The 13,768-nt window shown below is 35.5% G+C and overlaps 1 protein-coding gene across 9 annotated transcripts in view; it reads left to right on the top strand.

The window, feature by feature from the left end:
• LOC149080216 (protein kinase C-binding protein NELL2-like) overlaps positions 1-13,768 on the top strand; it is a 192,184-nt gene that overhangs the window by 99,384 nt on the left and 79,032 nt on the right. For 8 of the 9 annotated variants that reach the window (XM_089239276.1, XM_089239273.1, XM_089239277.1 and 5 more), the window contains one exon: positions 7,481-7,751. In XM_089239276.1, coding sequence (XP_089095402.1) covers positions 7,481-7,751 — 271 coding nt within the window. Of the gene's footprint in view, positions 1-4,623; positions 4,704-7,480; positions 7,752-13,768 lie in introns of those variants that run through there. The other variant, XM_089239282.1, reaches the window with a different exon arrangement.

Here is a 13,768-nt window from a genome sequence, read left to right as displayed (position 1 = left end):
ATATCTCCTGACATGTTCGGCCAGAAGACAACTTCTCTCGCTCGTCTGAGACATGCATTTATGCCTTGATGCCCGGCATGTATTTTTTTCTTCATTTCAGCTCGAGTAGTAGTAGGCCAGTCGGCTGATGGTTTCACGCTGTGCTACTTCGTTCATGCTGCGGCAATTCGGCTTCTTCCTTGCTCTGAGATGGAGTTACAACACTGCTGCCCCCATGTTTAGTGATGCGACTACATCGATTACGAACGAGAACATAACTGACACTTTAATAATAAACATCCGGCCTAGACATATGTTGCCATAACAACCGAAACGACATTCAAATGCCATACTGTTGCCATTCCGCGACTCGTTATAATAATAATGATGGTACATTAATACCTTCAACAACCACCTTCCAATATAACTTCAAGTTTCTGTTCAGTGATAAATGTCATTATACAAATGTTGAATATAATTTTTAATCTGTTAAAATATTTTCTCAAAATTTTATGAAAACTAGTGAATATATGCTAATTTAACACACAATGGTGGTGTAAAGGTGGTTTTGCATTGTAAATGTACAGAATCTTCACGAAACTTTCTTGTCATTGTTTCATAAATCATTTTATAGTCAAAAAGATGTGAAATTGTGTGTGTGAGTAATTGAACAAAAGACTGATATACATTGAAACATATTTTTGTCGTGGCGTTAATATTGCACTAGGTGCATTGTACATGCTGTGTGAAATCTATTACTGATTGTTATAATATTAAAATTGATAATTAATAAGGTATGCTACTACTGAGAATACATAGTATGATATGATTTAGGGAAAATTTTACCAAATGAAATTTATAAAAATTTTAGTAAAATATACACTATTATATAAATTTGTGGCCCTGGGCAAATGCCCATGTGGAAATCAAGCCCTGGGAATGAGGTGGTAGAAAATGGTAAAAGTGGTGCAGCTTTCTGTGGATGAGATTAATAAAATTTTGAAATTGCAAGGCAAGCATATTTGAAAATTTTTGAAGGCTTGAAATCTGTGCAAAAACTAAGTTATTATGTTTTAGCCTGTTACTTTACCATTCAGAAGCGTATTGAGGAAGACCTTGGTGCACAACTTCACATAATGATAGGTTGATAAAAAGTATGGCTTCTATTATAACACTACCCGGGTAATGTTGATTCGTAGAATTAAGTTTTTATGGTTTATGTGTAAATATCTAGTAAATATGAAATACCCAGCACCACATAGATGTGGAGAGTTAGAGTGTACTCAAAACAACATAGCTTATGGAGATATAGATTAGTGCTGATATCAGTAACATGAAAAGAAATGGAACTAAGATGGTCCAGATAATATACAAAGTATTAGCATCATTTGAAAAAAATAGCCACGTTCTCTCATATTTCAACAGACATAAGTTCAAAGACATTGCATTCTGTAATGTTATGGGCTGCCTTCACATTCGATAGACATTTTTGGCATTCCTTGAGAGACAGGATTACACTGGAAAATAGTCTCGTTCCTTTTGGGTGAAATTTTAAGGGGTGACCCAGAATTGGCATTTTTTTGCATCATAAATTGCCATGCTATATGCCCAATGCTATAAAAAAACTATTTGAACTATTCTACTGCACTGACGAGTGCTGATCTCATTCAAAATTCAATAAAAATGTGAAGAGTATAACGGGCATCGATATAAGTTGATTTGTCAGGATGGGCAACTTATTGTGTAGGTTCATTATATTGCCCTTTATTTCACAAGACAGACTAATTTTTCCCATATTTATTCTGCTCTGGGAAGGAATACATTGGTGTATGCAGGGGGAGAGTTTCAGATTCCAATTCCCCCCCCCCCCTAAGCTGAAATCATAGTGTTATTTTGCAAAAAAAAAAGGGTAAGGCCCCTTCTTCAGCAGAGAATTTTTTAACCCCCCAGTCCAAGAAAATTCTTTGTACGCCTTTGGAGGGATAATACCATTTCTCCCCTCCACCCTGCTTCCTCCCGGGATCTGTTCTGTGTCTAGAACATAATGATCATAGCATATACTTCAATGGGTGATGGTTCAACTCCGAATGCCTTGAAATGTGCTATAAAAACGAAATATACAATTTGAACCCATAGCTCTGATAAAGTTTAGTTGTTTGAATGAAAGTACTTGTTTGATGTCATTCAAAGTAATGGAAAAATAATCAGTTATCAATTCTCATATGTATGTTAGAAATTAGTGTATTTTATTCTATAATCTTTTGAGACTACTTTTATTTGTATTTTTTTCCCATTGTGGTATAAGAAATTTTGTAAGTAAAACTTCTTTAGCAAGGGAAGCAAATTTTCAAATCCACATCACAAAAAATGAAACTGAAATGACAATCCTGTCTCAAAAAAACCAGTTGGTGGGGGTGGGTATATCTATGGAGCTCGGATTGTGTGGTTTGAAGAAAACATAGTTTGAAGAAAACATAGTTTGGTTGTTGTGAAGGTTCTATCGTTGTAAGCACGATCTGTAAAATACTGTGGCCACAAAAAATTAATGAACGAAACAAATTAATAAAAATATGAAATTAATTTTAAGAAATAACTTTAAAACTATTGAAAATTTTGAATGATTGAAAACAATAAATATTGGATTTATAATTCTTCACATCAATTTTCCAAAATCAATGAATAAATTAATTTAACTATGCATGTGCCATCGCACTAATTTTTAATCTAATTATTTCAATTTTTGAAGACTAATTAGTAATTGTTTCAATTATTTTTTTTATTGATGGTTTTAAAAAACAGTTAAGAACATGAAGTCAGTTTAAATGTATTCGTAAAAAGTTTTAATCTTTAGGAAAAGAAATTAATTGTACACTTGACTAGTTAATGTAATTAGCAATATAGAAGAATATTATAGAATTATATTGTTACTACAAATGTTTGTAGTAACAATATAATTCTATAATAGTTAATAAAATAATTGAAAATTAAGGAGAAAAGTAACTTTGTATATAATTGTCTTTTTCATGAATTCGGATTTTCATTAATTTCAAAAATATTGAGAACTTTCAATAATTTCATGGTCCTATATTTAACACAAGGGCACCTATTATTTTGATCTGAGTGGTGATGTCAAAATCATATTTTGACTTGCATCATTTCACAACTCAAAAACCTGGACCGAACAGAACTCAAACTATCTGATTTCCAATGAGGGAAGGGGATTGAAGTTGTACCAAGAGTGGAGATATAGGGGGCATGAAGGTGCATTGTGTGTGTGTCCCCAGTGTCAAAAGGGGAGCTCACTGAGATAATCTATATCTGTATATATAAATTAACATCATGGCACAACCCCCTCCCCAGACTTTCAACTCTATCTCCGCCTCTGAGTTTTGCACTGTTACAAAAAATTTGAGATTTCTAAGTGCTATGATGCATGTTCAACCCCTTTCATGTGATATTTAAAATGTTTGAAATAAAAAGGTTTATATCTCATTTCAGCTAGTTCATTGTCCTTCATCAACAACTGAGTGTAAAAATCAGTTTTCAATTAAGACACGTCTAATCATTTAAAAAACTATAGAACTACTATTGGCTGTAGTGATAATATTGACGTCACACTTCGCACAAACATGGATGTCAGCCTGATGTTTTCAGGAGTTCTGTTCAGTGGTGATATAATGAAATTACACGTCACCAGGTAGCGTATTTGTGAAGAATATCTAGATAAAAAATTTCACTAAAAACACAAATAAAGATGTATGATAAATGTGGAAATTGAGTTAAGAAATGACTCCAGAACAAGTAGTTTTAAATTTATAAAAATTCAAAATTTATGAAAAAATTGAAGCCAAAATTAAGGAATAAAACAATCAAATGTTAATGAGTTCTTCAGGGTTAATGAAAATTCAGAATAAATAAAGATTTCTATAATTTTGTCGTCCCCCCCCCCATTTGATTCAGTGCCCTGGGCCAAACACAACAATCCCAACAGTGGCGTTCAAACATGGGTGGAGTGCAGGGGTGGCTCTAGCATGGGCGGAGATATGGGGGGCGTGTGGCATTGTCCCCCCCCCCCCAGCATCAAAGGTGGAGTCGACTGATCTAATGTATAATTGTATATATAAATTGACATCGTGCCCCCCAGCAATAATGACCCAGACTTCCAAGTCTATCTCTGCCTATGGGCTCTAGCTCATGTGCCTCCCATAAAATGTCTGTGGTGGGAGGCTGAAGGGGCTTTAGCAAAGGGGGACTCTGGTATAAACCAGATTTTTTTTTTTCTCGTTTTTTCCCCTGTCAGACGCCGTACACCAATGTTTAACCAAAAATGTATTTGATCATGCATCCCACTTTTAAAGAAACAGTCTTGTTTTTTGGTCCATAATTATTTTTCTGTTCTTAATTATGCCACATAATTTTTTCACATCCTGCTCTTGTTGGTGAACCTTCATATTTTCCTTCCTTTTTAGGATTGATTTTTCTAATTCTAAATTTTTTTTAATGCAGTTTAACCTTATTAGCATCAAAACACAGGCTTGTAACTATGCTGGGGCAACTGTGGCCTCCAGACAAATGGACCTCCTCACAAAAAAACTTATTTCACAATCTTTTCAAGGGGTCCCAAGAAGGCACGCTGCGACCCTACCAAAATACTTACTCCAAGCTTCTCAAGGAGGAAATTAGGGGAGTGTGTGAAGGTTTCTGGTGCTTCAGACCCTGGACAAGTGAGAACTTTAAATTCTTTCTTTGCCTTTAGTTGACTGCTCCTGAAAAATTACTGGATGGGGCTGATAGGGTTCCAGCTCAGGATGATTCTCATCATTTTTGCCCACTATAAAGAGCCCCATGAAAAATCTGACTTGGGAACATGTTAAAAATCTCACCCTAGGGGACCCTGCTGCAGGATGTGGGGGGGGGGCGCCATGGTCGAGCCAAAATGCAGACTTTCTCGCCCCGTGTAAGTTCATTCTTGTTTCTGGTATTGCGGCTTCAGGCCCTGTCTGTTCCTCAAGGAATGGCTCAAAAGAGTGACAGCGCTTGGTGTCTCTTAATTTTCATTACCCCAAATTTTTAAAAATATGTATCTATAAAAAAAAGCTTAGGCTGCCGCCTGGATGCACCCTTGCTTAAGCTGCCACAGCACAATGGATGCTCAAGCACCTATGGTATTTTGCAACATAGTTCTGATCACCCCTTAAGATTTACTCAGAAAAAACCAAAATTCCCTTAAATTAAGCTCAAGCGGAGTATTTCATGGGTTCATATAAAACTTCTAAAACCTCTTGATCCCATAGACGCTGGAACATATGTGGTCATGTTGTTGCCGCTGTGGTGGTCGAGTGGTTATAGTGACGGACTCGCGATGCGAGTATCCGGGTTCGAACCCCACCATGGTGGTCGGCTGAAGTTGGTTTTCTGTGGTTCCCAACTTCAAGGCGCAAATGTGAGCCGATCTCCCCGTTAAAAAGTCTCGCCACAGAGAGCAGCAGTCCTACAACGATAAATCATTCAATCATAACACTTCACTCATAGTTAGAAAAACTGGGGGCAGATGGCAGCACTACACATAACAAGCATTACAGAGAAACAAAAAACTTCACGTCAGGTTTCACTACACGTACACGCACATTCCCGCATGTACCGATTCGTTGGGGGTTCCGCGGGCGGGGTGCATGTGTGGTGTAGCAGTAGTAGGTAGGGCCTCCAAAAAATGGCTCGGGGATCCATGATGTTCTCAAGTCAGCCACCTCGTTGGGCAATTTGCCTGTTGTGGCGTTGTATTTGTTGTTAAAGCAACACCAATCATCATTCAAATATAGCTCATTCACCCTCAGTTCAGGTGATTTACCAAAAACAGGACATTTCTGTTAAACGTGGGACGTATGGTCTTCATACATATCCAAGTGAACATGTGTTCATTACTCGAACAATACCAAACATTTTTGACTTCCATCATCCCTGCTTGATTCCAATAAATTTGGTCTCAATCACTGACATCAAATTCGCGCTTTGATTGTGAGATTTCCAAGTACAAGGTCATGAAATTTCCAAGCGCATCAAATGTTCATTAGACCCGTATTCACACAATATAATCAAAATCAAAAGTCATGTCCAATTTCAGCTAGCACAAACCAACTGTTTCAGTATTTAGACTTAAGACCGCTGCACAATACTGACATGAAATGGTCCTACATCACATCAGAGTAGTGTGTAGCAGCCTTTACGCTTCAATATCTTGCAGAAGAGGCCAGGTAAAGCTTTCGAGACTTTTCATTGGTAACCCTATAAATGAAAACCATTCTTTTTTATCTCAGCATTTTCTTTTCTCGCTCGCTGCGGTTTGATGAGTAAAAAATATAGTATTACATGCAAGATGGGAAAAAGGGAAGAGAATGAAAAACCTGCTCTTCTCGAAAAATTCTATTTTCGTTCACTTCCTATGTATTAACAATAATACCAATTTTTGATATTTGTCTTTGCTAGTCAAACTGCGCATTGTCCAAATTTGTTGCCAAAAGCCTGTATGTTAAGAATAAGGTATTAAGAAACAAATGAAAGTCACAGGACAGAAGGTTTGGACTGTATGGGGGATGATCAAAACCTGCCACTTGAATCTTTTTGAGAAATGTATTGGTGACATTTGCTATATGTGAGCCTGAGCAGATGGACATCTCTTGTGTGTTAACATTCCCTTCTGTTTGTTTTGAATAGCCTGTTGAAGGCATTGCTGGCTGGGCATCAGCATTAATTATTATGCTTGGAGGTATGGCATCAATTAGAAAGACTTCTCTTTCTCAGAAAACAACTTTCTAGAATTTTTTTTTATACTGAAATGAAGATTTTGAGTTTCTTGGTTTTTGATGAAAGTGTATGGCACCATTGCTGATGGTTATTGCTTGGATTCGTGGATATCTGTTTCTAGAGAATTCACAGCACCACATTGTTACATTTTGTCGATTCGATTCTCATAAAAGAATTTCTTTGTGAATATCCGCTGGGTGCTTACATTTGAGGAAACTTGTGACAGAGCATAGTTTGCAATTAGTGGGATTCTGAATTGCTGTTTGTCATTGTAAACTCTTGTTACTCAAACCAGACTTGGCATAGCAATGACAAAAGAACACGAGAAAAAAATTGAATAATCATGGTCAGTGTCAACCAAAGCAGGACTGTAGCATGTCCTCTTAAAGCCCCAGAGCAGACTTTTTCTTTGAAGTCCCCTTGAAAGGGTTATTATGCAAAATAAGTGTACATATTTTGTGGGGATCCCATTCAGCTTAAGGCCCTGGGAAAATACTCAGTTGCCCCAGCCTAGTTATCGTCATGAGCCAAGGTATGCTGAAAAACATTAATTTTCCCTGTGTATATGTTATGTGCTATTCTCTTAATGACCCTCGTATCATCTGATCTCTGTCTGAAAGTACATTAGGGTCATAACAAGATCATTTGATGGGTTTTTTTCCTCCATAGGAGAACTGAAAATTTGATTTTGTTTTTTCAGGTATTTGGAATTGCAAAGCAGTGGAAGAAAAGATGAAGTTAGACTTCATTACTGGCATAAAAACAATTCTTGCGTTGAAACATTCCCCTATCATTTAGCAGACAACAGCTGGCATCAAATTGCTGTTACTATCAGTGGCAACACAGTGTATTTATTTGTGGATTGTATTCAAATTTACAAACGCATGGTTTATGATTTAGATAAAGAATTTTCATCAAAAAATCTCTCCCTTTGGCTTGGCCAAAGGAATTCCAGACATTTTCTTTTTAAAGTAAGTTTCTAGTCAAAGTTCTAATAATTGTTTCTTTTTTCACCAAATTTGAAACTATTTATATGCCAGGACTATATGCCAACAAATGAAATTAAACCCTCAAGAACTCAGGGTGACATTTCCATTAAAAATCTGTTTTGAATATGAAAATTATTACTATTTCTGGCAGAAATCAAGATCTTTGTATATGTAGTCATTTCAACAGCATAAGTTTATATTTAAATTTTGTGATACATGAATGACGCAAAAATTAAAATAGACTTGAGTCTCCATGTAACAGTTTATAATGTATAGTTTATAATGCAAATTTTAAAAAAATGTGAGCATTCCGGTAAAATTTTGGAACATAGAAATTTATTGTATAGAGAACTTGCTGAAGAGCTTGACAAATCATAGGTGCCAGATCACCAAAAAAAGGTTATTTACACCTAAAATTTTTTGAGTGGTCTATGGAACCTATGTCAGCATATCTACCAACATAGAAGTTACTACTATCAAGTCCTGGAAAAGCAAGAACATTATTGTCGAACATTTTTCTTTAAAAAAGCATGGCTTTTAAGAAATTAGGCTGGCTCATAATTTTTTAGATTTTTCTAACCCTGTCTTAATGTGTACAGTTAAACACCTCTAATTCAAAACTCCTTATTTCTAAGAAGGAAAAAATCCTCATGCATTTACTTTACTAAATCTGCGTATTTTCACCTCTTTCCCTTGAAACATTTTCTTAGATTGACTTAGACCTTGATTTTCAATCTCAAGTAAAATCATGGTTTGATGATGAAATTTTTTTTATTTTGTTGGCATCAGGGGGGAAAGGGCAACAACTTTCTAATTCGGTTTTTTAGGCATGCAGGGATTGGATAAAAAGTTAATTTTTTTTATTTTAATAACTATTTAACCTTTTTGCAACATGAATGACATATCTTAGTACTACACATTATTTAAATACTTTTTCTAATTGAAAGTATGCCCCTAGGATCAATAGTTCGCCAGTAAAATGCCATACACCCTGTTACCTGTGCTGCTTGTATATGCTAACTAATAAGTATAAAAATAGTTTGTATACATCTAATTTAATTAGATGTATCTTACCTAATTAATATTCTAATATCATGTTAATTAAAATCTAATAAATTAATATTTGTGAGATTGAGCTATTTTAAATATATATACAGTATAATAATACTATATAAATCTGTTAATTTTTTAAAAACATTCCTTAGCTTTTCTGTACTTATTTCGCTTTTCTGTACTTCCTTAGCTTTTCTGTACTTGTATACATTATAACATTCTCTTTTCCTATGCAAAAAAATTGTGTTTAGCTTGTATATATAATACAGTGAGCTCTGTGTAATGATACTCAAGGGACTGGAGAAGCATATAATTATAGATTAACACTGGAAAGTGCATTGGGACCAGTGAGTAGTATCGTTATATATAGGTGATTATCATTATATGAGGCTTTCTGGATCACATGATATTTTCCTCCTACAACGAAAGGTTTGAGTCACATACAAACTATATTCAAGGTAACTAATAGTGATTTCCTTGGACACTCATTTAGTAAGCAAATTCGATCTATAAAATGTTTGAATAGATTTTTTTCCTTCATGATTGATGCTAGATATTGGAAAGGCTTTTTTAAAGTACAAGAGTAGGATCGATCTCTATCTCCTACCAATCTCTGTTTTAGAGTAAAAAATGTTTTAAATTTTTCAAACATAAATTTTTATTTTCAGACCTGATAAAATATAAATAAAATTTGAAATCAATGTTAATGCACACAGATATTCAATTTAAAAATAGCTCTCCAGCATATTTTATATTTATTTTTCTCAATTTCTTATCCCTAAGTAAATTCAATGTTTTGAAAACAAATAATTTGATTAAATATTTAAAATTGAATCGTCAGTTTTAAGACAAAGACCAAAAATGGCATAATTACATTTTTTACTCTAAAGTATCTTCAAGCTCTGATCTACACATGATGAGTAAGGAAAAAAACAAAAATCAGTCCCTAGAGACAGATATAGGACCTTGAAAAAAAACATGGTTTAAAAAGTTAATGTGTACCACTCGTACTGTTTTTGTTTCAATTCCTCAAAAACTAGATATTTGGATTTATACCTTTCTTAAAACTGGCAATTCAATAACTGATGTGGCTGACAACTTTCATATTTCCTCTGTGAAATAATCACTTTTTACATTAATTTCTATGATCATCCTGTGCTTATCCACAGTCGACTCAACACAAGGCCAATGAAGCTGGAGATCATGTGACTTTACCCATCCAACCTAGGGAATATATTCCCTACAAATATAAATACATTTCCTATGTTCATCCCCAGCGCATCAGGCAGAATGTGTCATCAAACAAACCCATAGTCGCCATGTCCGAGGATCAGAAAAAGTCACATAATCTCTGTCTTTGTTAGCCTTAAGTTGAGTCATTGTGGCTTATCCCTCTGAGTGATGCTGATGAAGATTATGATGCCTATACAAAAAGCCTGAAATGATTTTCACTCTATTAATTTTTATTAAAAAGATAAGGTTGTTTTGCTAAAGACAACTTTCTACAAACATAGACAATTCGTCACGTAGGTGATGGGGGGGGGAACTCTAGGAAGACTCTACGCGTGCGCATGCGACGCCCATGTTTTCCTGTTGAATTACGATATCTCGCCAACTTTGGCGGTGACTCGGCGACCGAAATATGTAGTACCGCCAAGTCAGTTCGTTCGTCATTAGTCGAGATCTGTACTTGCGGAGACTGAGTTGTGTATTGCGTATGTGCTAAGCATCCTGTTACATTTGGTTTTTTTTTGTTTCAGGTTACTATTAATTAAAATAATTAAGTATGAAGTACTCCGTATTACTTTGCAAACTCCGTTGCCAACTCTGCTACACCTTGCGTCTGTAGAAATCGCAAGAGTATAACTCTGGTGGAAATAAGGCGAGGTTGTGTTGCACTCATTTGTGTCATTTTCATCATGGATCGTACTCGTTCAAAGTGGAAATGTCCGTAACTTTGTGATTAAAGTATCATTAAATGCAATATGTTACCTAGGCCTACCTACTAAGATGTTATGAAGTTCTATGAGTGGAACCGTCATAAGATAAAACGGGACAATGAAAATAATAAAGAGCCCACACACACATATGTATAAAGAACTAGAGGACATTGTCGTGGCAAAAATTAAAGAAATATGGTCAAGAGCTTCTCCATTCTTTCTGTCCAAAGTAAACGATTGAAAATGATGTATAAGGCGTATCATGTATGAAATACAAAAATCTTTTAAAATCGCACCATAAAATACCGAAGAAGCAATTAGAAGAGATTTGCCGCAAATTATTGTTCGACATTTATTTCATCCTGCAAGTGTAAGAAACATCGAAGAGTGCATTCGCCCCAAATACAAAAAAAATACCTGTCAGTGAAAATCTTCCTAATCGACCAACGAGCGACCAGTCCTACAAATAACTGCTTTATTCTTTGACGGACACACGGAAGGATAAAACTTTAATTACGTATATCAGAAAAGGATGGAAAAATGTATAGACAGAGCATTCTTGAAAAGCAAATATTCCATTGATAATGGAACCAGCATCGAAGCACCAGCTTCTGGCATATCTGAATGCATAGAACAAGCAATCTTAGATTTCTCCTTGGAATCAGCAATATTTATGGAGTCTTTAGTTGCAGTTGGGTGTAACGTGGAACTAATGTGAACGTTGGTAAATATGGAGGTGTCATACGTCTGCTTGAAAAAAGGTTAGATAAGCCATTGCTGTGGATTATCTGTTTACTGCATATGAATGAATTCCCCTTCCGACACTTGTTTCTACATATTGACGGCAGCAAATCGGGATCCAAAACATTTTCAGGGAGAATCTGCAAAGATATAGAAATATGTGATAAAAAAAGTGTTTCGTTTCGTTTCAAGTTATTTCAACAGTTACCCAAGTTTTCTATTCAAGGTGTTAGCACAGACTAAACATATTTGTACAGAATAAGTCTCAGCAGTTTCAAAAGGCCTAAGGATTTAGCAAACAAAATGCCAGGCAAAATGTCTCGTGCCCAATGGCTAACTCGTGCTAATAAAATTCTGCGTTTGTACATTTGGATGGAATCTCCTTCTGAAAATTTAATAATTCTAGCAGCGTATGTTGTGTCAAGTTTACGCTCCAACTTGGTTTTCTATCAAAACTCACCCTTCCTGTAAAGATGGAACACAGCACCTGTTCAAGCTCATTGCTGCAACTAGGTATTTGCCCGCAGAACTGAAAGGGAAAATATATCCCGTAATTTATTTCAAAGAAACACTTACTTCGCATACCCTGAAAATTAATTGATCACAATGCTGACCGACTCTGAACCACACATCCATGAACTAGCAGCCCACAGCATTCAGAAAAATATACTCCGACTGTTTCAACTTCCTATTGTTAAATTTGATTTATCTTACATTGAGCTCATTGACTGGCAGAAGTAGAATATATCTGATCCACTAGTATTGAAATCCATACCTGACGAAGACATCTAATAGTTTGCATATGGAAATGTCCTCTCCACTTGTCAATACAAGATTCATTGAAAGACTGGTTATTTGTGGAGATGAAGATTACAAGGAAGAAAATTCATCACTGCCCCCATGGGGACACGAACCCCGGTCTCTCACTTGCCGGACGAGTGCTCTACCATCTAAGCTATGGAAGCAGATAGAATATTTCAACCTTGGAGCGTGTATATATATTGAAAGGCACCGTACATGGACAGCGTCAACAATCAACTAATAGCTTGTGAATGACATAGGCCAATCAGATGGCCACATGCATATAGAAATGTCCTCTCCACTTGTCAATACAAGATTCATGGAAAGACTGGTTATTTGTGGAGATGAAGAGCCATATCTGGTTGGCCTATGTCATTCACGAGCTATTAGTTGATTGTTGACGCCGTCCATGTACGGTGCCTTTCAACATATATACACACTGCAAGGTTGAAATATTCTATCTGCTTCCATAGCTTAGATGGTAGAGCACTCATCCGGCAAGCAAGAGACCGGGGTTCGAGTCCCCGTGGGGGGCAATGATAAATTTTCTTCCTTGTAATCTTCATCTCCACAAATAACCAGTCTTTCAATGAATCTTGTATCGAACAGTTTGTCATCCAAAAATCAGGAGAACTGCTTTTACTATGCCTGCCATGTCACACACAAACTGTTGAAAAGGCTATCAATACTGTTACAGAAACTTCAGCCACATTGTGCAAAAAATCTGAGAAATAAGCTTCATATAAAAAATCAGTCTCAAAACACTGTGCCGAAATTCAATAGTAAGAAGGATGAGTATTTTTGTGCTATTTTGAAATATGATAATATAAATGCCATTTTTGTAAAATTTTTCTTGCAATAAATAAATGTTACTCATGCAATTTGTATTTGTTGTATTAATAATTTTACACATTAGTTTTTTTTTTTAAAAAAACCTTACTGTAACAACTCATCAAAAAGTTTTTTTTTTCAAAATATGTATTCTTTAAAGTCAATCTGGAGGCAGAAGAGGATAACCCATTCTTAAAAGAATTCATATGTGAGCTAAAGACATAATTTGGCACCCTTTTCATGCTGTGCTAGATAGAAATTTAAAAAAAAATTACATAGAATGGTGACCCACCCTAGTGTATACCTTATTGTGGATCATGCAATGACAGCATTCACAATTAGTTCAGTAATTTGTACAGTGTTGTGAAGTATTCTTTAACTGTTTGAGCTGGACCCACCTGGAATTGATTTTTTTTCAACGAACACAGGGAAGAAAAGGAACATAAAAGAAGTTTGTGTACCCATGAACGGATTAGAACTGCTACAGGGGGTCATGCATTGCAAGATCAGTATACTAATGTATACAGGCCTTTATATTAAGGTCCAATAAAAATAAAAGAAACAGCTAAAACTGAGAAAGTAAAGTTTTTCCAATGATAAATGTTAGTGGAATTTGTTTGCTGACGAATTTTG

This window comes from Pholcus phalangioides, unplaced genomic scaffold (assembly GCF_987345545.1).
Source record: "Pholcus phalangioides strain wild (caught in Gottingen) unplaced genomic scaffold, Ppha-v1.0 ptg000011l_1, whole genome shotgun sequence".
In the NCBI taxonomy this organism is placed as follows: Eukaryota; Metazoa; Arthropoda; class Arachnida; order Araneae; family Pholcidae; genus Pholcus; species Pholcus phalangioides.
This window is presented reverse-complemented; position numbering and strand designations above follow the sequence as displayed.